Source organism: Podarcis filfolensis, assembly GCF_964270895.1.
Source record: "Podarcis filfolensis genome assembly, chromosome: 8".
NCBI lineage: Eukaryota > Metazoa > Chordata > Lepidosauria > Squamata > Lacertidae > Podarcis > Podarcis filfolensis.
In genome coordinates, this window is record NC_139611.1 from 7,843,906 (window position 1) to 7,867,836 (window position 23,931).

At 47.9% G+C, this 23,931-nt stretch overlaps 1 protein-coding gene across 4 annotated transcripts in view; it reads left to right on the forward strand.

Annotated features, from left to right (window-relative positions):
- Window positions 1–18: 18 nt before the first annotated feature.
- The window catches only part of ACAD10 (acyl-CoA dehydrogenase family member 10), a 31,666-nt gene continuing 7,753 nt past the window's right edge, over window positions 19–23,931 (forward strand). The window contains exons 1-16 of one of the 4 annotated variants that reach the window (XM_083629319.1): window positions 19–124; window positions 1,643–1,835; window positions 3,245–3,393; window positions 4,523–4,717; window positions 6,000–6,158; window positions 6,286–6,439; window positions 7,946–8,087; window positions 8,863–8,931; window positions 10,073–10,254; window positions 12,459–12,609; window positions 14,668–14,813; window positions 16,700–16,873; window positions 19,342–19,715; window positions 20,616–20,756; window positions 22,586–22,723; window positions 23,628–23,718. In XM_083629319.1, the coding sequence (XP_083485445.1) occupies window positions 1,652–1,835; window positions 3,245–3,393; window positions 4,523–4,717; window positions 6,000–6,158; window positions 6,286–6,439; window positions 7,946–8,087; window positions 8,863–8,931; window positions 10,073–10,254; window positions 12,459–12,609; window positions 14,668–14,813; window positions 16,700–16,873; window positions 19,342–19,715; window positions 20,616–20,756; window positions 22,586–22,723; window positions 23,628–23,718 (2,449 nt within the window). In that variant the 5' untranslated portion in view covers window positions 19–124; window positions 1,643–1,651. Of the gene's footprint in view, window positions 136–168; window positions 501–1,642; window positions 1,836–3,244; window positions 3,394–4,522; window positions 4,718–5,999; window positions 6,159–6,285; window positions 6,440–7,945; window positions 8,088–8,862; window positions 8,932–10,072; window positions 10,255–12,458; window positions 12,610–14,667; window positions 14,814–16,699; window positions 16,874–19,341; window positions 19,716–20,615; window positions 20,757–22,585; window positions 22,724–23,627; window positions 23,719–23,931 lie in introns of those variants that run through there. The other 3 variants (XR_014551798.1, XM_083629317.1, XM_083629318.1) reach the window with 3 other exon arrangements.

Sequence of the window (23,931 nt, forward strand, 5' to 3'; positions counted from 1 at the left end):
TTGCCAGGTCTCCTGCTGCTTAAGGGGGCGGGGCTGTCGTGAGGACGTCGCTCGTGTCCCTCCTGCCCGTGTTCTCGCGAGAACCGCCGAGAGGCAGAAGCTGCTGCGAGGGACTCGACGCAAGGCTCGTCTCGGGTCAGAGGTCACCGCAGCTGCTTTCTGGGGAGAGGGCGGAAGTGAGGGTGGGGGACGAAGGAGAGAAGGGCAAAATGCGGGGTGCTGGAGGTTGTGGCCTCAGCTTTAGGGAAGGGGGTATCAGGGACCTTGAAAATGGTCTTTTGCGCAGTGGGATTTGAGTCACGCGTGGTGTTTGTCTACTTTTTTGTGATCTCATGTCCCCCATTTTCAGTGTAGAGCTTTTGTTCTCAGGCTGGCCAACTGCATAATAATAATAATAATAATAATAATAATAATAATAACAGTAGCAACAGTAACAGTAACATGCAAATTATTCAGCAAACTAAAAGCAATACCCAAATAGATGCTAGAATCAAACTGCTGTACGTTAAAAGAACAAATCTGTTCAAATATTCTTTCTCCATTTCCTATTTAATATATATTCATTAACCCTGCTTTTCAGGAGATAGCTTTACAAAGCCACACACTTAAACGGTACGCGGCAAAACGCAGTTTAAAACTTGTAAGCAGCACTGCCACTGCTAGAATTTCTGTAGCCCAATTTCCTGTAAGACCTATTAGTCGTTAAGAGTCGTCAACAGGCTCATCACAGCTATCTGCCAATCACCCATTCCCACCACCCTTCTGAGTAATACCCCTCCCCACCTTCTCACTATATAGAAGGATCTGGCAACTTCTGTTTCAGTGTATCTGAAGAAGTGTGCATGCACACGAAAGCTCATACCAAGAACTAACTTAGTTGGTCTTTAAGGTGCTACTGGAAGGAAAAAAAATTTTTTGTTTTGACTATGGCAGACCAACACGGCTACCTATCTGTAACTGTAGCCCAATTAACATTCTCCCTGGAAAGCAGCAGAGAACTACACTCCCTGCAATTGTGCCTGAGCATTGACTATGCTGGCTGGGGTTGGTGGGGGTTGTGAACAACTGACGCCAGACAGAAAGAGTGCACTGATACTGTGCAGATTTACAGGCACAAAGTGATAGGGATAATCTTCAAAGCCTTATACCACCTTCCCTTATCCTAGACTGTTCATACCTTATGTGCCAGTATGCCCACAACGAGGTTGTTGGGCATGTGGTGGGTATTATTTTCAATGGCAACTCCACATTTGTGGAAACCTGATCCAATTATAAGATCAGACAAGACTCATTCTACAAGTTTTAAAGCTGCATTTGAAAACATGCTTGTTCAGTAAAATTTGGAGGGCCATAGGTTTCTGATAAGAGGTGCGCAACCTAGCCCTCGGGAAGGAGCCACCTGCATAGACATAGTAAATATTTATAGCTTATCACAGGAATATGGAACTTGTGGCCCTCTTGGTGTTTCTAGATAATAGATCACCACACAGATCCAAAACATCAGATGTGCTTAGTAACCTGAAAGATGCAAAAGCTACCATTGTAAGAGAAACCTGTGCAGACAAGAAGTTATCCCAAGATCTGGAAACTACTAACTTGCAACAAATCTCTAAAGCATTTACTTTCCCCTTTATATACACAGTTCCAGAAAATGTGTGCTGGGCGGTTCTTCCAAGCCTTCTGTAACCACCATGTCAGGAGATCACACATCCTACAACGGTTCTGGTACAGACCTCCACACACACGATGGAGAAATTCTTCAACCTGTCCCTATAAAGCTGTGATCTTTGATATGGGTGGTGTTCTCCTTCCTTCCCCAATCAAACTGGCAGCAGGTGAGTGTCTGTATCAGTGGCATTCCCATCCAGATTGATATTTGCTGATTGAGCTGCCTTAATATGGAATGTAAAGCGGAATATTCCAAGTCCTTTCTCTGCTATGTAAAATGTGTCTTGTATTATTGTGCCCAACCCCAAGCCAGGGGTGCCTGCGCTTTCCCAGGGTTCAGTTGCCTTGGAATGAACATCAGTGGAGCCTGGTGTTCTGAAGATAAATTGTTTTTATTTCCACCTGAGCATAGGATGGAGGGGCTCACAGCATTAACACTCACGACAGAACTGGTTTCTTCATTGTCCCAAGCACACCAGCCCCCAATGAGGACACACAATTGGATGTTTAGTTCTTTATTGGCAAAGCACTCAATTTCATAAGCTGCTAAGGTGCAATAATCACATGCACTGCTCGTGCTAAGTAGTTTGCTAGGCAACTTTTTCTTCAGACTTGTGCTCTGATCCCAGACCCTCCAGGTGTCCTTATTTTCCAGGAACGTCCCTGATTTAATGAAGCCATCCCGGTTTCTGATTTGATCCTGGAATGTCCCGTTTTTTAGGACGTCCCTATTGGAGAAATGTTGGAGGGTATGGAGTTATCCAACCCCCAAGTTGTCTGAAGGCAATCCTTTATAGGAAAGGTTTTTTTAATGTTTAATGTTTTATTATGTTTTTATATATGTTGGAAGCCACCCAGAGTGGCTGGGACAACCCAATAAGATGTGTGGGGTACAAATGGTAAAATTATCATTATGGAATAGGACGTCCCTATTTTCCTTGGAGCAATGTTGGAGGGTATGCGATCTGGACAATTGGAGCAACAGGATGGACATGCCTTCTTCAGCACGTTTAAACCACCTCTTTTGACACAAGCACTGGTGACTTCTGTGTGGGATCTCCAGCTGCACCTGTCACTTTAAGCCCCTCCGCATCCTTGGAGACAGTGGGAGAGGGGCCAGATTTTAATGGCCCAACTCTGAGACCCTCTCTTCCACTTCTGTGGTTCCTGCACCTCTTTCCCTGCTTCTGACGTCCTGTACTCTTCCTCTTTCCCCTGCCTCACAGGTGGCACAGATCCCCATTCCCCTGGAACATTCTCCTGCCTCCTCTGCTGGCTCTTCCAGACACTTGCCTTTCCCTGACACCCATTAGGCTTCCAGGGAAACCAGCCATAGCTTGGTTTCAGACACATTTCTGTCTCCAGCTTCCAGCATCAGCCCAAACTCTCACACCCAATTCTACGATTCTATTCTAGACTTCCCCAGGCTGCATCATCTTTGACGTGACAGGTATTCCCGATATTAGGGAACAACATTCCTTTCTATAGGAAACACTTATGACTGGTAGGAAACCTTTCATGTCCCCGCCCCAATTATTAATGTTGGTTCCTCACCCATCTGCCTTCCTTTATGTAGACTGGGAGGTTCGGCACCGTGTGCCCCCTGGCACCATCAAGCAGGCCTTGAGATCGGGAGGGGAGGACGGACCTTGGCTGAGGTACATGAGAGGGGAGCTGCAGCCAGCAGAGTTTCTGCATGAATTTGGAAAGCAGTGCTCCGAGATCGTAAGCCAGCTTTTCTGCTTGTTTTCTGTCACCTGAATCGGGGCCAAGTAGAAGGGCTCACATGCAGAGTCCTTATCTCAGGGGCTGGAGAAACTGTAGCCAACTGGCTGTTGCTGGCCTCTGCCTCTGTTCAGCTAACATGGCCAGTGATCAGGGATTTTTAAAAAAAAATAATATTTAATTTTTTATTTTAGTAAAATAATTCAACATTAATACATACATATTACGAATATACAGACAAACATACATTGAATACAATCCTTAAAAATATTCATACATACCCACACTCAATCCCACACATACTGGGAAAAGGAAGTATGTGATCAGGGATTGTGGTATGAAGTGTCCAGAAACGCCTAGAAGGCTGAAAGGTTCTCCACTCCTATATTGCTATTTATATTATTATTCTGCCCATCACCCTAACCTACAACATTAAAAATAGTTTAAAGCCACTTATAATCGCAGAAATAAGATGCGTCCTAAAAATATGCATATGTCAAAAGCCAGGGCAAAGAAGCTGTGTCTTCAGCATTTGCTAGAAGCTTTGCCATGAATGTGCCAAATGTACCTCTGTGGGGAGAGAATTTCCCAGCTTAGGAACTGCCATAGAGAATGCCCTTTCCTGGGCCGCTGCCACCACCCCAAGCTTCTGAGGACATTGGGTCGCCTCTGGTGATATTGGCACCCAGGAAAGTCTGTAGGGAAGGGGGTGTTTGGGATTTAGGGTCTGAAACAATAATGGAAGCATCCATAGGCAGGGAGACATCTCCACCATGAACTGCCTAAGTGTTTTAGCACATTTGCATTTCATCTCTTCCTCCAAAGAGCTTGTTTTAGTCTCATACTCACTACAACCCTGTTGGGTAGGCCAGGCTGAGAAAGCATGATCAGCTCAAGCCCACCTAAAGATGTTTTAAGAGGGAGGGAGCCCTCTGCTCTTTCTTCCATCTCTTCTTTAGCCGTTTTCGTCCATTCGGTTCAACTTTGTTCTTTCACGCTATAAAAAATGATTCAGTGTGTAGAATATGGCATGGTATTATTGGGTTGTGTGAAACATTTGGCGTGATCTTTTCCACCCAAAGTTGTTTCAGCCACCATTTTCCTTTCTCTTTTTACCTCTTCCTACAAGGCAAACTCCTCTGTCCCAGTGGAATCTTTCCTCGCAGATTTAACCAGCGTTGGAATGTCAGAGCAGCTTCCCGTTATGACTGAAGCTATAAAGTGCATCCGAGCAGAAGGCTTGAAGACAGCCGTCCTGAGTAACAATTTCTATTTGCACAGCGGAGAAAGTTTTCTGCCCCTTGACCAGCAGCAGTTTGATGTGGTGAGTTCACGGCGTGCAACAGAGATTCCAGTTTTTGTAAAGGCTCTCTTCTCATTAGAGAAATCCTATTATGCTGCGAGAGTTTTGTGTGGCGCAGTGATTCGAGTGTCAGGCTAGGACCTGGGAAACCAAGGCTGAAATCCCCTCTTGGCAATGAAGTTCACTGGGTGATCTTGGCCCAGTCATTGCCTAACCTACCTCACAGGGTCATTGAGCTCCTTGGAGGCAAAAGGTGAGATATAATTCCACTAAATAAATAGTGTACTGTATTTTTCGCTCTATAAGACACACATTTTCCCCTCCAAAAAGTAAGGGGAAATGTGTGTGCATCTTATGGAGCGAATGCAGGCTCCTTGGCTTCAGTGATAGCAACGCGAATCCTCCAAAGTGCAGTGGGAGAGTTCCCACCGTGCTCCAGAGGCTTCGCGTTGCTTTCGCTGAAGCCTGACGAGCGAGAGGGGTTGGTCACACCGACCCCTCTTGCTCTCCAGGCTTCAAAGATAGCCTCCTGAAGCCTCCGGAGCGTGGTGGGAGCGCTCCCACTGCACTTCGGAGGCTTCGCGTTCCTTTCGCTGAAAGGTAGGTGCCCTTTTAGCTAAGCAGGAGGAGAAATGGAAGGGGCTCCATTTCTCCTGCCGCTTCGCTGAAGGGGCGCTGAGCAGAGAGGGGGAGAATTTTTTTTCTTGTTCTCCCCCTCTAAAACAAGGTGCGTCCTATGGTCGGGTGCGTCCTATAGAGCAAAAAATACGGTAATCAGAAGACTGACCGGTGAGCAGCTCCACCCAGCTGCCACACTTGGCTTGCAGTGGGCGAACTCTCCATCCCTATCATAGACAGTGATCCAATTAGAACATTGGTTTATCTTACTTGCATTTAGTAAAGAAAGCTAAAAAGCTTGAAACTGCCCATTCTGCATTTGCAGTTACCATCCATTCATTGTGACTAATGAACTTAAAAAACACTCTGAAACAAGAAATCTCTGGCTTCCTTGTGTGCACCCAATCTAATTTTTCCTTTACAGTGGTACCTTGCTTCCTGAACTCAATCCGTTCTGGAAGTCTGTTCGACTTCCAAAACGTTTGCAAACCAAAGCACGGCTTCTGATTGGCTGATTGGCTCCGGAAACAATGCCGACAGCTGAAATGGACGTTTGGCTTCCAAAAAAGTTCACAAACAGGAACACTTACTTCTGGATTTGTGGTGTTTGGAAGCCTATTTGTTCAGGAGCCAAGCCGTTCAGGAACCAAGGTACCACTATATTTTATTGTCTTTTCTCTTCTAGATAATTGAGTCTTGCCGGGAAGGGGTGTGCAAGCCGGACCTTCGTATCTATAAGTTGTGTTTGGAGAGACTGGGCGTTCAGGCCAAAGAGTCCATTTTTCTGGATGACCTGGGGCAGAACCTGAAAGCAGCTGCCCAGCTGGGCATGAAGACACTCAAGGTGAGCAGAGGTGCGGCCGTGTCAAAGACCGTCACCGCCAGACTTGTAAAAGCAGCCTTCTTAACTCACCTGCTCCCCTTCCTTCCTGGAGCCCATGCTTGCTACTTCATCCACCTCTTTGTCTCAGGTTGATGACCCAGACTCAGCACTTCAAGAGCTGGAGAGCCACCTGGGCTTTGCCCTGAGATCGTTTGTTCCTTACACATGTTCCGTGAGGTCGGCAATGCAGATCCCCACAGCCCCTCTCCAGAAGTACATTGAAGGCATCCTGGGGACTCCAGGTATAGACTCTTTTCCCCCTCCCCCGCTGTCAGATACCAGGATGAGGAGTACTGTTCTGATGAGGAATGGTGGGAGCCTCTCCCCCCCCCCCCCCCGCTCATGACCAGAATCCTGAAGCTTCCCAGGAGCAGTGGAGCAGTATAGATTTGGAACGGTGGTTTGCAGAGGGGCATAGTTCTGAAGACAAAAGTTGGGACGAACTGGGAGGTGAACAGCAAAGTGAAGAACTGGAAGAGAAAGAGCTAACAGGCTCTCTCTCTCACTGGAAAGTGTCCAGCCTATCGGTCCAAGGTCACGTAGGGCAGATAAGGTGGCTACACAAAAAGCATGGTGGTTGCAAGATCAGGTTGCAAGGCATGGAAGTGACTGGGGGGAAGTGGGTGGAAACCTTAATTGGGAACACCTTCATTCTGAGAATGGCAGCTTTGTTCTTTTGCTGTGATCGTTAAAGACTCTTTAAATGGTAAGCGACTCTCTTCGCTTTGTCCTGCTTATCTACGGCCAAAGGGGGGGAGGAAGCTGAGGCCCCGAAGCCTGACACCTGCCCTCCAATATTATGGCATTTTGCACATTCCCGCTTTGGGTGCCCTTCCCAGCTATAAAAGATACAGATCTTAAAAGTGCCAGAACATTCTTTGCTACTCTTCTGTCAGCAGATGACTTTGTGTTCTATAGAGACACAGCATTGTGTAGTGGTTAGAACAGGGTAAAGATAAAGGGACCCCTGAACATTAGGTCCAATCGTGACCAACTCTGGGGTTGTGGCACTCATCTCGCTTTATTGGCCGAGGGAGCCGGCGTACAGCTTCCGGGTCATGTGGCCAGCATGACTAAGCTGCTTCTGGCGAACCAGAGCAGCGCACGGAAACGCCGTTTACCTTCCTGCCGGAGCGGTACCTTTTTATCTACTTCAACTTTGAAGTGCTTTTGAACGGCTGGGTTGGCAGGAGCAGGGACCGAACAACGGGAGCTCACCCCGTCGCAGGGATTCGAACCACCGACCTTCTGATCGGCAAGCCCTAGGCTCTGCGGTTTAACCCACAGCGCCACCCGCGTCCAGGGTAGGGGACCCTTTTTCAGCCCATGAGCCAGAAACCTTTGTGTGGAAGCTTCCAGGGGCCATATCCCAGCAGTGAGGAGGTCCAGAGGTCACATTTATCTTTATAGAGCAGGGTACATGCCAAAGCCAGAGTTTTCTGTACAACTCACCCCCCCCCAATATATCAATCCCTCATCCAGGTAAAGGAAGAAGCATTATCACATTTCAGGGACACCTACCATCCAGGCAACCTTCACTCAGCCTCAAAGCTCCCTGAGAGGCATTGAGTCTGTCACCTGTCTCTTTTTCCACTCTCTCCACCTGGCCTACCTGACAGTAGGTTGTTATGAGAATAAAAGGATGGGGGCTGAGAATAAAAGGATGGGGGCAAGACCACAGACACCTTTGTGAGCTCCTTGGAGTAAACCCAGTTTTGCTCGCTAATGGCTTACACTCCCGCTTTCAGGGCCTCTGGTGCTACGGCAGTTCAGCCACGGACAGTCCAACCCTACCTACTACATCAGGTTTGGGGATCGTCAGTTCGTTCTGAGGAAGAAGCCGCCAGGCCCCCTTCTTCCCTCTGCTCATGCTGTGGAGAGAGAGTACAGGTGAAAAGTCTAGCAACTGTCTCCATCCTAGCTCAAAATAGTGGTAAACTGACATATCGGATTAGCCACATGTAACTTGGTGGAAGCAGGAGCATGCAAGCCTTTGAGTTTCATAGTATTATTTATCAGGCAGAAGGAGTTCTGCGTTGAAGTGTGCAGTCTTTCACTTAACATAAATTGCACAGATTTAAATGTCCAATTTTGGGGGTTTGTTTTCCCCTCGTGTTTTGCTTCTTGGGGTCTCCGTTCAGTCATTCCTGAACACATTGCTGAGTTTTCAAGCAGCAGCCTATGAATCACCCTTTTCAAAAAAAGGACGGGGAGAGGCAGCAATGCTAACAGTTTGTTTATTCATTCCCTTTGTTTATTAGTTGCTTTTTGAGGCTAAGCCCTCACAAAATGAAGCACAAAGAGAAATAAAAGCATCAGAGGCTCAGGCAGAGTGTGAGAGATACTGAATTAGACCACTGTCCTAAGCTTTCATGAGGAAAGGCAGTAGTAAAAAAAGTAAAAGTTTAAGGCCTTCTTGGATGCCAGGGAGGCAAGCTAACAGATTTCACAGGCTCAGCCCACGAGCAAGATGTCAGGCAAGGGTCTTGGATCATAGGCAGGTTCTGAAGTGGGACAGGCAGTCCTTATGGTAATTAATTTTTTAATGCAGTGGTACAATGTTATTTTTAATGTATTTTGTTTAACTTGTCACAGTCAGGTTTTTAAAAGAGCACACTCTAACAAATTCTTCCAGCGTTAATTCTGGCCTCCTTTACCCTAGCAGGGTTTTGAGGGCTATTGCGGAGGCTGGTGTTCCAGTTCCTAAAGTCCTTGCTTTATGTGAAGATTCAAGGTACATTTATGTTGTGTGTGTGTGTGTTTGAGAATTAATCACTGGGCCTGTGTAATTTTCAGTCATCTGATAAACTCTATATGTTGCTGATTGTAAAAAAACAAACAAAAAACCTCCCAAAGTGGCTTAAAAAAAGAGAAAACAATAAAATTATCAGTACAAACCCTTATTTAAAACATTCAAGCAAAAATGAACATCAACAAAGGGCTAAAGGCAAGATGGAAATACATGTCAACATTCCACTGATTTGGGTTGACTTGTGTCAGCAGAAAGGTTTTTAGTAAAGGTAAAGGGACCTCTGACCATTAGGTCCAGTCGTGGCCGACTCTGGGGTTGCGGCGCTCATCTCGCTTTATTGGCCCAGGGACAGCTTCCGGGTCATTTGGCCAGCATGACTAAGCCGCTTCTGGCGAACCAGATCAGCGCACGGAAACGCCATTTACCTTCCCACTGGAGTGGTACCTATTTATCTACTTGCACTTTGATGTGCTTTCGAACTGCTAGGTTGGCAGGAGCTGGGACCGAGCAACGGGAGCTCACCCCGTTGCGGGGATTCAAACCGCCGACCTTCTGATCAGCAAGTCCTAGACTCTGTGGTTTAACCTACAGCGCAAGCGCCAAAACGAGTGCAATGAAGTGCCTTATGTCAATAGGCGGGGAGTTCCAAAGTTTGTATGCTGCCACATTAAAATATTGATTTATTACAAATTCAGAATGGGTATTATGTGGCATTTGTAACGGTGCCCGTTCCGCAAATTGAAGCGGTTGTGTGGGCATATTTGGGGTGAGGCGATCTTGCAGGTAAACTTGTCCCAAGTTGTTAACGGCTTTATGTATGAATAGTGATACCTTCAACTTGGCCCAGTAACGAATTGGTAACCAGTACAGGTCTCTGAGCACAGGTGTTATATGCTGAAAGGGTCTTGCTCCTGCCAGCAATCGTGCTGCAGCATTCTGCACTAACTGCAGCTTCTGAATCAAGCACAAAGGAAGCCCCATATAGAGTGCATTGCAGTCGCCCACTATTGAAGATTCGCCTCTCAAAGCCCTTTCTACTGCTGCTCAAAGCAATCAGTTTATTATGGTCACAGACCTGCAGTTTTGCTGATGTTCTTGCACTAACATCCTCGTGTCGCCCCAGTATCATTGGCACCCCATTTTACCTCATGGACTACTGCACCGGACGGATCTTCAAGGACCCCTCCCTCCCAGGACTGGAGCCCAGCCAACGGACAGAGATTTATACCGCCATGAACAGAGTCCTCTGTAAGATCCACAGTGTGGACATCAAGGCGGCCGGCCTGGAGGATTATGGGAAACATGGTGCGTAAACGTTTGGAGCAATGGCATTGCTCCTGTCTCGCTCTAGTGTGAGGGTATGGAACTGTGATAGCCCTCAAGATGTAGTTAGGCTCCCAGATCCCATCAGTGCTAGTGGTCCAGGACGGTGGGAGCTGGAGACTGATAACTTATCCCCGGAGTTGACCTATACAGTGGTACCTCAGGTTACATACACTTCAGGTTACATACGCTTCAGGTTACAGACACCACTAACCCAGAAATAGTGCTTCAGGTTAAGAACTTTGCTTCAGGATGAGAACAGAAATCATGCTCCGGCAGCGCAGTGGCAGCAGGAGGCCCCATTAGCTAAAGTGGTGCTTCAGGTTAAGAACAGTTTCAGGTTAAGTACGGACCTTCAGAATGAATTAAGTACTTAACCTGAGGTACCACTGTAAAGCCTCAGGCAACTCAGGACCCCAATTCCTCAAGGACCGCCTCTCCCCATATGAACCCACCAAGACCCCCTGACCATCATTTGACGCCCTTCTCCATGTGGCTCCTTGAGAGCCAGTGTGGTGTAGTGGTTAAGAGCGGTAGTCTCGTAATCTGGGGAACCGGGTTCGTGTCTCCGCTCCTCCACATGCAGCTGCTGGGTGACCTTGGGCCAGTCACAATTCTCTGAAGTCTCTCAGCCCCACTCACCTCACAGAGTGTTTGTTGTGGGGGAGGAAGGGAAAGGAGAATGTTAGCCGCTTTGAGGCTCCTTCGGGTAGTGATAAAGCGGGATATCAAATCCAAACTCCTCTTCTTCCTCCATGAGAAGTCCCAAGGGCAGCAACACAAATACATGCCTTTTCAACAGTGGCTCCCTGCTGCTTTCCTCAGGGATGCTTGCCTGGTGCCATCATCTTCAGGCCCAAATAAAAAACGTTTATTTTCCTCCAGGCCTTTGGCTTTTAGTTATCTTCCTTGAGTAGGCGGAGCCACTCCTGGAGTGGGTGGAAGTTTTAAGCCTGCCTTTAAAAACTAACTTAGAACTAACTTAGTTGGTCTTTAAGGTGCTACTGGAAGGAAAAAATGTTTTTGGTTTTGACTATGGCAGACCAACACGGCTACCTATCTGTAACTTTAAAAACATTATTGTGTTTTAGAGGGCTTTTTTCTGTTTTAATGTACAGTGGTACCTCTGGTTACGTACTTAATTCGTTCCGGAGGTCCGTTCTTAACCTGAAACTGTTCTTAGCCTGAAGCACCACTTTAGCTAATGGGGCCTCCTGCTGCCGCCACACCACCGGAGCATGATTTCTGTTGTCATCCTGAAGCAAAGTTCTTAATCCGAGGTACTATTTCTGGGTTAGCGGAGTCTGTAACCTGAAGTGTATGTAACCTGAGGTACCACTGTATGTGTTTATTGTAAGGCACATTGAGTCGCTTTCATTTAAAAAATTCCAACTAATATGTTTAAATAAGAATGACAGCAATAGTAATAGATAACATCTGAAGGGCCACAGGATCCCCATTTCATAGAGCTTAGTGCTGGTGTGGCCCAAGGTTGCAGGTTTGATCCCCGTATGGGATAGCTGCATATTCCTGCATTGTAGGGGGTCAGACTAGATGATGCTCAGAGTCCCCTCCAACTCTACAGTTTTACAGACCTATGATTTCTGTGCTTGGTTCTGCAGAACTTGTTTTTTTCAGTACATGCAGAACTTGTTTAATACAGTGCATTCAGTAAACTTAACCCCTTTCTTCCACAGCCTTTCCCAATCTTCCAACAGTATATTGTGTCCAACATCTCTTGCCCAATCAGTCATCACAACTTTAACTTGTTCGTCCTTTGTATGCCATTCTAACAACAAATTATACATTTTGGAGAGATTTTTAACATTAATGTCTAACAATTCCGTTTCCAATTTGGATTTTTATGTTGCAAAACCATTTTTCTTATCAGGTTTATACAATTTGTTAATCTGATAATATTGTAACCATCCATCCAATTTATCTTTGATTTGATCAAATGATCTTAATTTAAATTCCTCATTATCTTCCACCAGTAAATCAGCATAGTTTAACCATTTACTCTCCATGTTCAATTTTTCTGTGCCTTTGCTTCCATTGGTGAAAGCCATCTGGGTGTTTTCCTTTCCAAGAGATCTTTATATCTTATAGAACTTGTTTTTTTCACGGTTGATTTTCTAGTGCCTAGAATTTCCCCTGCCATCTTTAACGACATATTTCTGCTGCAGGTAACTACGTTCAGCGGCAAGTCCAGACGTGGAGCAAACAGTACCGTGCCACAGAGACGCATACCATCCCAGCCATGGAGAGGCTCATTGCCTGGTTCCCTTCCCACCTGCCGGCCAGCGAGGGCCTCTCTGTCGTGCACGGAGATTTCAGGTGTCAAATAATGGCATTCTTTCCCCCTCCAAACACAGTTTTCAGGAGTCCCTTTCAACCAGGCATAGGCAACCTCGGCCCTCCAGATGTTTTGGGACTACAGCTCTCATGATCCCTAGCTAAACAGGACCAGTGGTCAGGGATGATGGGAATTGTTAAGTTGTGGGTGAACGTATCAGACAACACAGCGATTCTCCAAACAGCTCTTGTTTATTCACAGGTCAGAACAGAACTGAACTGAAGGGTTCAGCCAGCCTGCTTATATAGAGCTCCAGTACAACGTAACTGTAACAACTTTCTGTGACTATCCAATCACTGAACGTCACTTTTGATCCCTTATTTGCATATGTGGACCTGAACTATCTTCAGTATCCCCCTGCTGGCCCAGGGTGAGAACTTCAGTACATAGCAGGAATTGTAGTCTCAAAACATCTGGAGGGCCAAGGTTGCCTATGCCTGCTTTAAACCATATGTTTTGAACCTTTTTCAGTCCATGGCTCCCTTGACCAACTCCATTCTTCCTGTGGCACTCCTGTGAGGCTCAGGCAGTGGCGTAGTGTGGGGGGTGCAGGGGGGGCCGGCCGCACCGGGCGCAACATCTGGGGGTTAGGGTTAGGGGGCGCAAATCCACGGGTTAGGGGGCGCAAATCCATGGGTTAGGGGGCGGAAATTACTTGCCTTGCCCCGGGTGCTGACAACCCACGCTACGCCACTGGGCTCAGGAGCCCAGTTATGTCACCCTTTGCCTGCAGAGCTGGCAGCCTTTCACCCTTTTTTAAACACCCTTCTTTGTGGACTGTTCCCTCAGCCTCCTGCCCTCTCCTTCGCAGTCCTCTGGGCAGCTGCTGCTGCTGCCGCCACCCCTGGTCTCTGAGCTGCCTCCCCTGCCCCAGATAGATGTGCCTCCTCACGCTGCCCCACAGGTGCCTGGGAAGCACCCCCTGGCCAGCTCCAGAGGCACCATTTGCCTGCGGAGCTTGTAGCCAGGGCTGCTGCAACAAACAGCTATGCCAGCCTTTAGGAGGCAGAGATGCAAGAGGGCATTAGAGGAGGCAGGGAAGGAAAAAGGGATGGAGGTCAGTGTTGCCTGCGGCTCGCCTGACCATCATTCAAGACACCCTACGGTGCCACGGCACACTGGTTGAAAACCACTCCTTTATATTTTATGAAATAAAATAAATACAAAATATGTACCACTTGGTTGTAAAGAAAAGGAGGGGGGAAAATCCCTTGAAGCGGTTTACCCAAAAAATAAAACAATAAAATTATCAGCAGTTAAAAACAGCTGCTTAAAACATTCAAAAATAATTAAAATCAGTCATAAGCTAAAAACATACTAAAACACACGTTGGCATTCCACACATCTGGCTAGGCTGGTCTAAACAAAAAGTGTTTTTTGGTAGGCACCAATAAGAATGCAGTGAAGGCACCTACCTGATGTCAACAGGCAGGGAGTTCCAAAGTGTAGGTGCTGACACATTAAAAGATTGATTTCTTACAAAGGTGGAACAAGTATGTTATGTGGCACCTGTAACGGTGCCGATTGGGCATGTTGCAAATGGCAAAGGTGTGTTCAGATCACTGTTTCTCTCAGCAAAATATGTAGCAACCTAGAAAAAGGTTAGGGCTGGAGGTTCTGTGAAGGGGACCTGATTCACAACTCCCTCTGTGACTGTCTCTTCTCATGATTGTTTAGAGCAAGGGAGCCAATAGGATGGCCTCTGGAGGTTATGGAGAAGCTGGGGGGCATTTTTATTATTATTTTTATTATTATTATTATCATGTTGGGTTTTTAAATAATACTTTGTGGCACCCCTGAGAACTTTTCTCATCTTGGTTTTTCTTCTCCACGTATTATTAGATGACAGTTCCCATAATCCCTGACCACTGAGGGGAGTTATAGTCCACAACTTTTTGCCAGGTAGGGAAGGTCTGCTTTAGAGGAAGCTGGTTGCAAGAAGGTTTTTAATGCACAGCGTATAGGAGCCCACACACCTCCACTTTTAAGGTGGCACCTGCCAGAATTCCTCTGCATCTCCTCCCCTTTTCTTTTGATAGGCTGGACAACCTGATCTTCCACCCAGAGAAGCCTGAGGTGGTCTCTGTCCTCGACTGGGAACTGTCTACCTTGGGCAACCCTCTTTCTGATGTAGCCTATAACTGCCTGGCGTATTATCTGCCTTCCAGCTTCAGTATCCTGAAAGGTACACGCTTATTATCAAGTCATCGGAGAAACATCCATGTGGGTTTGAATAACACAAAACAGGGGAGGAGGTGGTAATGCTTGGTGGAAAATGGTCTCTGGCCCCACGTAGAACTGGAAGCATGATTATTGCTAGAAGTTCTGGTGGAACTCATAATAATAATAATAATAATAATAATAATAATAATTTATTTATATCCCACCCTCCGCAGCCAAAGCCAGGCTCAGAGTGGCTAACAACAGTAAAATAATACAGCATTCTAAAATCAATTCATTATAAAATCAGTTCAAATCAAATCAATAGCAACCATTGGGCTAGAGTTCTGTGAGGATTACCAAAGGAGGGGGTCAGGCTGTGGCTTGGCCAAAGGCCTGGTGGAACAGCTCTGTCTTGCAGGCCCTACGGAAAGATGTCAAGTCTCGCCGGGCCCTTTTGTGACAGAGCGTTCCACCAGATCGGAGCCACAGCCGAAAAAGTCTTGGGTCTGGATGAGGCCAGCCTAACCTCTCTGTGGCCTGGGACCTCCAGGATGTTTTTGTTTGAAGACCGTAAGGATCTCCGTGGGACATACCTGGAGAGGCGGTCCCGTGGGTACGAGGGTCCTAGGTCGTATAGGGCTTTAAAGGTTAAAACCAGCACCTTAAACCTGATCCTGTACTCCACCGGGAGCCAGCGCAGCAGGTATAGCACTGGGTGAATGTGATCCTGCAGCGAGGACCCCGTAAGGAGTTTCTGGGTCAGTCTCAAGGGCAGCTCCACGTAGAGCGAGTTACAATAATCCAGTCTGGAGGTGACTGTCGCATGGATCACAGTGGATAGGTCAGGGCAAGAGAGGTCAGGGCTAGGTCATGGCTCATTCTCCTGCATAAGCCACATTGAAATTGAATAAGGGTGACTGCCTGGTCCTTGAGGTTCCCCCCAGGGCCTTTTCCATGCCTTCCTTGATTGCTTTTGCTTACTTGGAATGTTCCCCTGAATGGTGTCAATGCCTCTTGCTTGGCCTAGAGGGAGAGATCATGTAGAAACCCCTCTTGACATCCCCATGACTTCAGTGTAGCCTGTTGTAATTTTTAAAATGTCATAGCCAGCACATTTAAACAGCTGTCAGCCTTGTAAGACCATAAAACACAGTATAATCTGAAATACTTTGCACCACAAAATTTACATATTCCAGTTAAAATCCTTCCACAAAAGTGTCAGAAAACAGGAAAGGCTTGCTACAATTTATGCACAGATAATACACAGATGAGACTTTTTAGTAATTGTATCAGATTGTTGTCACATGTATGATCTTTGCTGTCTAATTTGTTGTTTCTTCAGCTTGTAAACTGCCTTGTGTATACAGTCATACCTTGGGTTACAGACGCTTCCGGTTGCGTGATTTCGGGTTGCGCACTACGCTGAACCTTGCAGTCTGTGGTGCAGGCAGCAGCATCCCACAGTGCTCTTGCGTGGGAGAACTCAGAACATCAGAGCAGGCCTGGTTCTTCCCCCCCGTGCCACCATGGTTTCCCCAATTGCAGCTCCTAACCCTTCGCTTGCGGAGAAAAGACAAGGGGCAGCCGAGGCAGGAAAGTGAACATGGAGAACGAGACCCTGACCCACCTGACACCGTTTCAGCATCAAGGCATGGAGCCTGCGAGCAAAAAGGCTTGTTTTTTAGGGCATCCTGTGGCCCTCCAGATGTTGCCATGCACCTAGCTCCTGCCATCCCTGATCGTTGGCCATGGTGGCTTAATAAAGGGCTGCTGGGAGCAGGGGTCCAGCAACACATGAAGAGCCACAGATTCTCCCTACCCCGTGCTTTACACTACTATCAACCTTTTGGCCCCAGCATCAAGCCTGATCCTGCTTTCCATGACTAGCATTGCTTTCCCTCCTTGCAGGTTTGAGGGACTGCGACCTGAGTCGGCTAGGCATCCCCACGGCAGAGGCCTATTTCCAGATGTATTGCAAGCACATGGGCACCCCAGGAGTCGAGAACTGGAACTTCTACATGGCTTTTTCCTTTTTCCGAGTGGCTGCTATCCTACAGGGAGTGTACAAACGCTCGCTCACAGGTGAGAGGACAAGGGCATCAGGAGAGTCAGTGGCCCTTTCTCGTCCAGCATCCTGTTCTCAAAAGTTAAGGAATAATATTAATAATGTTTTTATTTATACCCTGCCCTTCCCTGTTCAGAAAACCGGGCTCAGGGCGGCTAACAACAAATTTAAAGCACTTAATTGATGCTACAAAAAGCAGCATAAAATACGGTATAAAACGTGAATAACAATAAAATAAAAAATCAATTTAGGGGGGAATAAACATTAGATGAACACCAGGGCTAGCTGGCTAAATTAGTCCTATTTGGGCCAACGAGGAGACCAGGGGAGAATTAGCTGTGGAATCCCAGAGTGGGGAATCTTCATAAAAACGGGAGTGGGAGGAAAGGAAGGAGAATAAAAGATCAGGCTAAGTTCAAATTGAAAGCTAGGCAGAATAGTTCTGCCTTACAGGCCCTGCGGAAGGAAGTTGAATCCTGCAGGGCCCTGGTCTCATGGTCTCACTGAGAAGGCCCTGGCCCTGGTGGAGGATAGTCTGACATCCTTAGGGCCCGGGACCTCTAAACTATGGTTATTCATGGACCTTAAGGTCCTCTGCGGGGCATACCAGGAGAGGTGGTGCCGTAAATATGAGGGTTCTAAGCCACATATGCAAAAAGCAGGACCTGAGGGCAACAGAACTTTCCCCACTAGTGATTCCTAGCAACCAGCATTCAGAGACATATTACCTTTGGCAGTGAGGCCACTTGGGCCAAGGCCTGGGGGAATGGGCATCCATGGTGTGAGGGGGCTCCCCCCTCCCAATGAAACCACAATCTCTAGATTGCCAGCTTTCATTTGTAAAGAAAAGAGTGATTTTTTAGCACTATCAGAACCTGAGATATGAGGCAAAACATGCATAGGCAGTCAAAGGCAGGAAACGGTTGACCCTAGCAAACAGCTGGATTGACATTTTGCAGGTCATCTGGGGAGCAGGGAGTTCCATCCCGCTGCTTTGCCAATGTCTGGGAGACCCTGGTGAAACAGACCCCTCCCCTCCTCCCCATAGGTCAACGTTTGAGAGGTGGGAGGGACCCCTGGTGTCTCCGTGGCAGCAGGTGATTGGCAGGTGGGTGACCCTGCAGGGGAAGATCCCCACCCCTGTTCTGCAGCAGCTCCTCAGGATTCTGGATCAGGAGCCTTTACCATCCCTTACCTGGAGATGCCAGCAGGGATTGAACCCAGGACCTTTGGCCTGCAAAGCAACAAAACCTGCTTCCATGGGGATGGAGGTGCTGGCGGTCAGCAGGTGGTCCCTGGCAAGCGGTCAGCCCTGTCACCCATGCCAGTGAGCCTAAAGGCGGTGCAGGGCTGCTGCAAGTTCTTCATATCCACCTCACAGGAAGGTCCACCTGCATATAGAGATGCAACTATAATGGGTGGGTTGGGGAGGGGTGTGCTTCCAGAGAGGGCAGAATCACACCATGCACTTTTTAAAAAACAACATTTTTTCATTGATTTTCTTTCTTACAACAAATATCCATCCTCATTACTAAACATTCATTTTCCAATTTCCCCCCTCCCTGTGCCTTCCCTCAGCTTCCATTTCTGGTTTGTTACATCAAATGATACAATCTGCTGTTTGTATTTAGTACTATGTTGTCCCATTCTTATACAGTCATACCTCGGGTTACAGACACTTCAGGTTGCATTTTTTCGGGTTGCAGACCGCCGAAACCCGGAAGTACCAGAACGGGTTACTTCTGGGTTTCAGCAGTCGCACATGCGCAGAAGCGCTAAATCGCACTTTGCGCATGTGCAGAAGCGCCGAATCGCAACCCGTGTGTGTGTGCAGACGCACCGCTGCAGGTTGCATCCCGCACAGATCACGTTCGCAACCCAAGCGCCCACTGTACTTCTTGTTCTCGTTAGATAAAATTGTAAATGTTTATTTAAATCCTGCCAGTGAATCACACCATGCACTTAAAGCACATTTGAAGCACGTGACTTCCCCCAGAGAATTCTGGGAACTGTAAATTCACATACACACAAAGCCACGATTTCCAGTTCAGTAGTACCTCGGGTTACATACGCTTCAGGTTACAGACTCCGCTAACCCATAAATGTTACCTTGGGTTAAGAACTTTGCTTCAGGATGAGAACAGAAATCGAGCAGTGGCGGCAGTGGGAGGCCCCATTAGCTAAAGTGGTGCTTCAGGTTAAGAACCGTTTCAGGTTAAGAACGGACCTCCGGAACGAGTTAAGTTCTTAACCCGAGGTACCACTGTGCTCTTAACAAACTGCCATTCCCACCATCCTTTGCAGGAAGCCACGTGCTATATACATGCGCTGGGTGCTCTTTCAGTGCGTGGTCCACACTCCTGGACCCTGACAGTTGTTCCTCCAGTTGAGGCTCCAGCTTCTTCCCTCCAGGCAGAAAGAGCGTCATGTGGACTCAGGGGCGAGGAATTTCCCTAAAGATGTAGCCTCTGTTCATTCCGCACAGGTCAGGCCAGCTCAGCGACTGCCGGGAGCAGCGGCAAACAGGCCGAATTCATCGCAGACCTCGCCTGGGATTTTGCTACAAAAGAAGGCTTCCGGGTCTTCAAGGGACTTCCAACTCCCATGGCCCCCACCAGGGCGTTCGGTACCTGGGCTGGCCCGAGGCCATTCCCACGGAGCAGCTACTCCACTCTGGCTCCTGCTTCCAGGTTCCACCTGATCATCTCTCCGGACGGCCTGCCCAGCCGCGTCCAGGAGCTGCACCACAAAGTCAAGAAGTTCATGGAGGCCCACATTTACCCGGCCGAGCAGCTTCTGCGAGACCACCAGGCTTCCTCAAGCCGGTGGACTCCTCATCCCTTGATGGAAGAACTCAAGGCAAGTCCCCTTCCTCCTGGCGTCGCACGGGGCAGCACCCTAGTTGGGGCCAGGCAGGTGGCTCCTGGGAGAGAGCATCCCCTACACTGGGTGCCATGAGCAAAAAGGCCCCGCTCCGGTCTTTGTTGCATAAAATCTCTCCAAGAGGAGGAGACTTTCTATAGGACACTGTCAAACAACCTCAGATTCCACAGTCTGGTTATTATATCTTCACATCTTAACTGCCCATTTGGCGTAACCTGTTCTGTTCCCAATAGTTATGGGAAGAGGTAAGTTTCGTGTTTCTCTCCTCTGATTACAGGAGCATGGGTAGTGCCAGACATGGGGCAGGAGGATAAGCCCCTACACACACCTGCCCCCCCCCCCCGTCATTAACATAAAGTGTTATTTTTCTTTCAGAGATCTTTACGTGTGGGACACAACTCGCTCACCTAGAATTATACTTTGCCTTTTGCCCCCCCCCCCCGTTTTTTTCTACTGCCCCACTGCACTGGAGATATCATTTCCCACTTCTTCCTGCTCCCCCAGCTTCTGCTGAAATACGTTTCATCAATCACAAGCCATATGACTTTGGATTTCTCTCTTTAGTCATAATAACGGCTAGGAACCTGATTTCTAAAAAGAAGAATACGTGCAGGCTCGTTATACACCCTTCTGTGTCCCAGAAAGCCTTGATCTGATTCTGAGAGAGGGGTTTTTCCCTTGCATCATTCCCAAGTGCAGATTCTTCAGGGTTTCTGCTTTTGGTAGTCCTCCTTTGAAAAGCACCACAAATCCAGTTTGCCCAGCCCAATCCAAGCTTGCTTCTTGGATCCACTGATGTTCCCTGGAGCCAGGTGCAGGATGACCTAGCCCTCAGGCCTCTGTCTCAATCTCTGCACCTGTTCTCTCATCCTTCAGGAGAAGGCCAAATCTGAGGGGCTCTGGAACCTTTTCCTGCCGCTGGAGAGTGACCCAGACATGAAGTACGGAGCAGGCCTGACCAACGTGGAGTACAGCCACTTGTGCGAGCTGATGGGGACTTCGCTTTATGCGCCTGAGGTACCCGCCTAACTCAGTGAGGTTGGCCTAAAACAGGCAGGAAGCCCTTTTCAGCCCAAGGGCCACCTTTCTTCCTGGGGAACCTTCCTGGGGCCACATGCCAGTCGTGGTTGGGGCCCGAGGGAAGAGCGGGCAGAGCAATCAAGCCGCTCACTTTGGAGATTTTTGCGCGCGCACACATGTAAAGTCATAATGTTGTTGTTGTTGTTGTTGTTATTATTATTATTATTATTATTATTATTATTATTATTATTATTATTAATTTATTTGTACCCAGCCCATCTGGCTGGGTTTCCCCAGCCACTCTGGGCAGCTTCCAACAAAGATTAAAAATACATTAAAATGTCACACATTAAAACCTTACCTGAACAGGGCTGCCTACAGATGTCTTCTAAATGTCAGGTAGTTGTTTATCTCTTTGACATCTGATGGGAGGGCGTTCCACAGGGCAGGTGCCACCACCGAGAAGGCCCTCTACCTGGTTCCCTGTAGCTTTGCTTCTCGCAAAGAGGGAACCGCCATAAGGTCTTCCACCCTTCATCCAGCACATGTTAGGCCTTATCACCATCCAAGGACATATTCCAGCCCTCAAGGAGAGCGGTGCGGGGCTCCAGCCAGAGAAACCCCTAGGGAAGCTTCAGAGGAGGAAGGCTCAGAGCCAGGGGAGTGGTGGTGGGGCATGGAAAACAGGCCAGGGGATGAAGGGGAGGGGACAGAATGGCTCGATGCTGAACAAGCAACAGGCTGGAGTGAGAGAGAGGAACCAAAGGCAGAAAGCATTGCAGACGGAGGACAGGCAGCTGAGGAGGAGGAGGAGGGGACAGAAGCTCCAGCAGCTTCATAGGAGCCTGCAGGTCCTACTGTATTCAGCTCCCCTCCTCCCTTGTCTTCAAGGGCACATAGGGCTTTGCAAGTAGCAGAGCAAAGAGCTCAGAGGCCACCACTCCCTGAAGCAGTTTAAGACAGCTGGGAAAACAGCCAGCCGGGGAGGAAACTTAGGGGGAAATAGGTGGCACAGATTGTCAGCTCTGGCAACTGCTTGACTGGGAGCCAGTCTTGCCCGTAGTATTCTATATTCTGTTTCATTGAATAAAGAATTAGCTTTACTGCTCATCTCTGAGTCTCTGGGCTGACCAGCTGCTGAAGCAGCCCTGATAGCCAGACAGAGGCCCTGATAGCCCAAGGCTCCCCACCCCTGCAGGATCAGGCCAGTGCCCATGTGGTCCAACACCCGCAATGACAGAGTTTATAATCTGTTGACACTCTCTTAATGTTAAGGATTTGGCAATTTGAGGACTTGCCCTGGACTCACACCAGGCATGGCCAGACTTGGCCCTCCAGATGTTTTGAGACTACAGTTCCCATCATCCCTGACCACTGGTCCTGTTAGCTAGGGATGATGGGAGTTGTAGTTCCAGAACATCTGGAGGGCCGAGTTTGGCTATGCCTGCGGCCTAGGCCGTTCCTTAGGCCTTGAATTTCAGTTCTAGCAGAGTGTGCAAGAGGCTTTTCTGAATAAAGCTTCTTTTAGAAAACCTCTCCTCGTTCTTGGTGCCTGTTGTTGGATGCAGAAACATTACAGCATCACTGTGGCCACCCAGATGCCTGTGGGAAAGCAGGATCTGAACACTAGAGCGCCCTCTCGTGGTTTTCAGCAGCTTGCATTGCTACTTCTGACCACCTCAAGGCCCTAGGGAGCTGCCTTGGACAAATTAGTTGGGTCGGCATTATAAATCAGCTTTCCTGTGAGAGATGGGCCTGTGTTCATCTTCCATCTCATGGCTGAATGATGGCAACATCCTGTTTGACCTCCTGTCTCTCTTCTCCAGGTATTCAACTGCTCTGCCCCAGACACAGGCAATATGGAGGTGCTTCTGCGCTATGGAACGGAAGCACAGAAGGAGCGCTGGCTGCAGCCTTTGCTGGATGGAAAGATTCGGTCTTGCTTTGCTATGACGGAGCCGCAGGTCAGGGCTGCCCTTCCTCTTGGTTCTTGAACACTAGGGAAGGGAGTATTGGGGTTCTTAATTATTCTTACTAATTAAAATCTTTATTTTGGTAGTACAGTGGCACCTCGGGTTACATACGCTTCAGGTTACAGACTCCGCTAACCCAGAAATAGTACCTCAGGTTAAGAACTTTGCTTCAGGATGAGAACAGAAATCAGGCTCCGGCAGCAGCAGGAGGCCCCATTAGCTAAAGTGGTGCTTCAGGTTAAGAACAGTTTCAGGTTAAGAACGGACCTCCAGAATGAATTAAGTTCTTAACCCGAGGTACCACTGTAGAGCATGGGTAGGCAAACTAAGGCCCGGGGGCCAGATTCGGCCCAATTGCCTTCTAAATCCAGTCCAGGAATCAGCATGTTTTTACATGAGTAGAATGAGTGCTTTTATTGAAAATGCATCTCTGGCTTATTTGTGGGGCATAGGAATTCGTTCTTTTTTTTTCTTCCCAAAATATAGTCCGGCCCCCCACAAGGTCTGAGGGACAGTGGACCATCCCCCTGCTGAAAAAGTTTGCTGACCCCTGTAGTAGAGTGTTTACATCATGCCATATACAAAGTAAACAAACAATAAATAATCAGAGAAAGGAATGGTGACACACTGATATAAATTGAGGCAGCCACAGCAATCAAAGTGTTAAAAAAAACACCCAGGTAAAATCATCATCTTCATAAATAGGCACAGCACAGCATCCTTAAGACGGCAGCTGAAACAGAAAGTCTTGTGTAAGGTCCTGGGGTCTGAGCTGTTTTATTCAAGCCATGTTGTTAGCTTCAGTTTGAGGAAGCAGTAGAACATAAAAACAGCAGATGAATAAATGAGCCTTGCGTCTATATTCCCTCTAAATCAAAGCATCTTTTTTTCTTAGGTTGCTTCCTCCGATGCCACGAACATTGAAGCTTCCATTGTCAAGGAAAAGGACACCTATGTCCTGAACGGGCGCAAATGGTGGATATCAGGTACATTGCACCGTCTCCCCAGTTTTTGGTATCAGGGCTCACCGTTCTGCAGCTGGGATGCTGAGGTGTGGAGTGGGGAAGGAGCAGGCCAGCTCCCAAAAGGGCTCAGCCTTTTCCTTGCCCTACAATTTTGCCCTACAAGCTCTGTCTTGCAGGCCCTGCGGAAAGATGTCAAGTCCCGCAGGGCCCTAGTCTCTTGTGACAGAGCGTTCC